This window comes from Octopus bimaculoides, chromosome 27, assembly GCF_001194135.2.
Source record: "Octopus bimaculoides isolate UCB-OBI-ISO-001 chromosome 27, ASM119413v2, whole genome shotgun sequence".
NCBI classification, from domain to species: domain Eukaryota; kingdom Metazoa; phylum Mollusca; class Cephalopoda; order Octopoda; family Octopodidae; genus Octopus; species Octopus bimaculoides.
The window spans coordinates 9,819,410-9,820,070 of record NC_069007.1 but is presented as its reverse complement, the minus strand read 5'-3'; the positions used below and the strand labels follow the sequence as shown (position 1 = coordinate 9,820,070).

General features: G+C 43.4%; 1 protein-coding gene across 1 annotated transcript in view; it reads right to left on the bottom strand.

Annotated features, from left to right (window-relative positions):
• Positions 1-655, bottom strand: part of LOC106876930 (actin, cytoplasmic) — a 9,117-nt gene extending 8,462 nt beyond the window's left edge. The window contains exon 1 of the mRNA XM_052977132.1: positions 6-655. Coding sequence (XP_052833092.1) covers positions 6-655 — 650 coding nt within the window. The remainder of the gene's footprint in view (positions 1-5) is intronic.
• Positions 656-661: the final 6 nt, after the last annotated feature.

The following is a 661-nucleotide window of genomic DNA, read 5'->3' as shown; positions in this document are numbered from 1 at the left end:
GAGGCTTACTAGCCAATCTAGAACCACCAATCCATGGAGAGTATTCACGTTCTGGTAGAGCAATGATATTAATCTCTGTGTCAGGTGGAGCCAAGGCACTGATTTCCTTTTGCATACGTTCAGCAAAACCTGGGAACATTGTTGAACCACCGGACAACACAATGTTGGCAAAAAGGTCTTTCCGGATTTTCTCATCACATTTCATGATTGAGTTAAAAGTCATTTCATGAACAGCAACATCCTTACCAATATAACCTGGCTGGAACATAGCTTCTGGGACTCGAAATCGTTCGTTGCCAATGGTGATCTCTTGTTTATCAGGCAATATATATCCCCTTTCCAAAGCCGAAGAAGAGGCTGCAGCCTCCATTTCCTGTTCAAAGTTTAGAGCAACATAGCAGAGCTCCTCTTTGATGTCATCTAATATTTTGTTCCCTGACACTGAGTCACCATACATGTAGCCACGTTCAGTCAAGATCCTTCTAAGGTAATCTCTCAAGTCAAGACCAGCAGTATTCTGATGGACAGTAGCTTCTGTTATAGTTGAAGCTTCATAGACAGGGACAACTTGGGTGATACCATGGCCTACATTCACAGAGATACCCGTCACACGGCCAGAATCAAAGAGGGACAAAGCAGCTTGATTAGCCAACATTACTGC